The 2000-nt window shown below is 62.1% G+C and overlaps 1 protein-coding gene across 1 annotated transcript; it reads right to left on the minus strand.

Annotated features, from left to right (window-relative positions):
* Positions 1–285: 285 nt before the first annotated feature.
* On the minus strand, positions 286–1623 carry CGCA056_v015195 (Zinc finger protein 444; the record flags this gene model as incomplete). Its single annotated transcript, XM_037330435.1, has 1 exon — positions 286–1623. One exon carries the CDS (start codon positions 1621–1623, stop codon positions 286–288), a length of 1338 nt encoding a protein of 445 aa, XP_037171177.1.
* Positions 1624–2000: the final 377 nt, after the last annotated feature.

The raw sequence follows: 2000 nt of genomic DNA on the forward strand, positions 1-2000 counted from the left end.
GTCCGGCAGTTTCGGCAAGTTTCCACATTCGTGTTCGGAATTCTCGTCGTGTGAGTGAACGAAGAAAAGAAGTACGGGGGGGGGGCGTCTCGAAGAACCCCTATAGAGCTAAGTTCCGACGGTCCGGTGTACCCCTTCTCGGAATTGGGACAAGCTGTTCGCCTATCCGTGTAGGCAGCGGCGTATAGCGCATAGATAACGTCCCGCGGCAGGCTGCTGCTACCGGCTCTTTGCTGGCGGGAAGTCAGGTTTGCGATTCCGAATCTACCTTGCGTAGGGGCCTTTTCATGGGCCTCGACGACTACCCGTTGCGTGCTGGATCGTCTCGACGGCGTTGTCCGCAGGCCAAGGCCAACGTCGGCTGTCGGCCGTGTTCGTACCGCCCAGGCTTGGTTGCTTGAATAGCTCGAATGGCTCAATTGGCCCGGGTGGCTCGAGTGGCGCGAATGGCTCGAACGGCTCGAATGGCCCGGAGCTCACCACGTACAGCCCCAAGTTTGAGCCGGCGTAAAAATCCAACACAGGCTGACTTCCTGGCTCTGGTCCCGTCACAGAGCCCGTTTCCGGCTCATAGACGCCTCTTCCCGTGGTGGTGGAGATGGGGCTTGTGGTGGCAAACCACCTGTACGCGCTTATCTCGTGGATGACGTGCGCGGGATCCGGTACTAATCCCGCGCGCCATGTTGTTAACGTCGCTGGGCGCCCGTTCTCGGCCTCGGCGCGCTCTCGTAGAGTCTCCAGGCCACTTGCGGCCGTTGGCAGACACGCGGGCTGCTGCGGTGGGGCAAGCTCCTGATGCGCGGCGTAAGAGGAGTTGTTGTTGTGGGTACGGAGGGGCGAAGGTACCGTCGAACAGCCGATGGACGGTTTCGTCTCGCTGCCGCCGGCGTTAGCGATCTTCCCGGGGAGGGGCAGGTGCATGGCGGCTGTGGAAGAATGACGGCTCGAGGAGGGTTCACAATCGATGTTGCGGCTACAACAGCGGGTGCACGGTTTGACCTCGTCGCACTTGACACGGGCAGCAGCGCATTGCCGGCAAGCGTAAGACACACGACGAGGGCCGGGTGAAGGTCCCGCGTGGTGGTTTCGCTTGCTGCCGTGTTTTCGCTTGCTAGCGTGGTTTTGGCCGCCGCCTGCGTGCCTGGCAACGTGGCGCTTCAGCAGATCGGTTCTGGCAAACGCCTTGGAACATATAGGGCATGCACAGCGCTTGCTGGAAGTGTAGGTCCGGATGTGTCGTGCGAGATACGCAGGGCGAGAGTACCGTCGCTGGCAGTGTGGGCACTGGTAGAGGCCGGCTGCCGCGGCGTCGTTCCGGTCGGCCGGAGCTGAGGCCGGGACAAGGGGGGATGCCGGCTGATCCTGTTGCGTGATCGGGTCGGCGACCGACACATCAGACGGCGCTAGACCGACCGAACCCGGAGCGGGTGCTTGGGGTCTTGTGTTGACAGCCGCACCCGGCGGTGATGACGGCTGCGCGTCCGGTGGGATGTCGTTGTTAGAGAAGTCCATGCAGGCGATCTGCGACCTAAAACGGCGGCCCGTCGTCGGTTCCAGCAGAGAGTCGGGCGTGCAGGGGGGGTGGGCGGCGCGCAGCGCCGGAGGGATCTGACGGCGTGACATGCCGAGATGGTGGCGTCGGGACACGTATGTACGGTGTATCCGTACCTTGCGGTCCGTTAGGCTGGGATTGCCGAGTACGGCGCCGGCGGACGACCCTCAGGGGCGGAGGACTCGGCGGTAAGAGACAAATGCGGCATGAGGCGTCCGAAATGGGAGAGGCGACGATGAGATGACGATGGAAAAGTGGTCTCTACCCGCAGCGTGCTGTCTGTCTCCTTGTGAGCCTGGCCTGCTTGGGTAAGGTATAAGTGGGTAGGGATGGTGCGCTGGACCTTGTTGGGTGGGCAGACGTTGCTCAGTCACACTGCGTTTGAGTGGCGGCTGTTGACAAGTTTACTGCCGGTAGAGAGATGGGAGCATGGTTAAGTAAAGAGAGG

This window comes from Colletotrichum aenigma (genome assembly GCF_013390185.1).
Source record: "Colletotrichum aenigma strain Cg56 chromosome Unknown KSG_Cg56_contig63, whole genome shotgun sequence".
Taxonomy (NCBI): domain Eukaryota; kingdom Fungi; phylum Ascomycota; class Sordariomycetes; order Glomerellales; family Glomerellaceae; genus Colletotrichum; species Colletotrichum aenigma.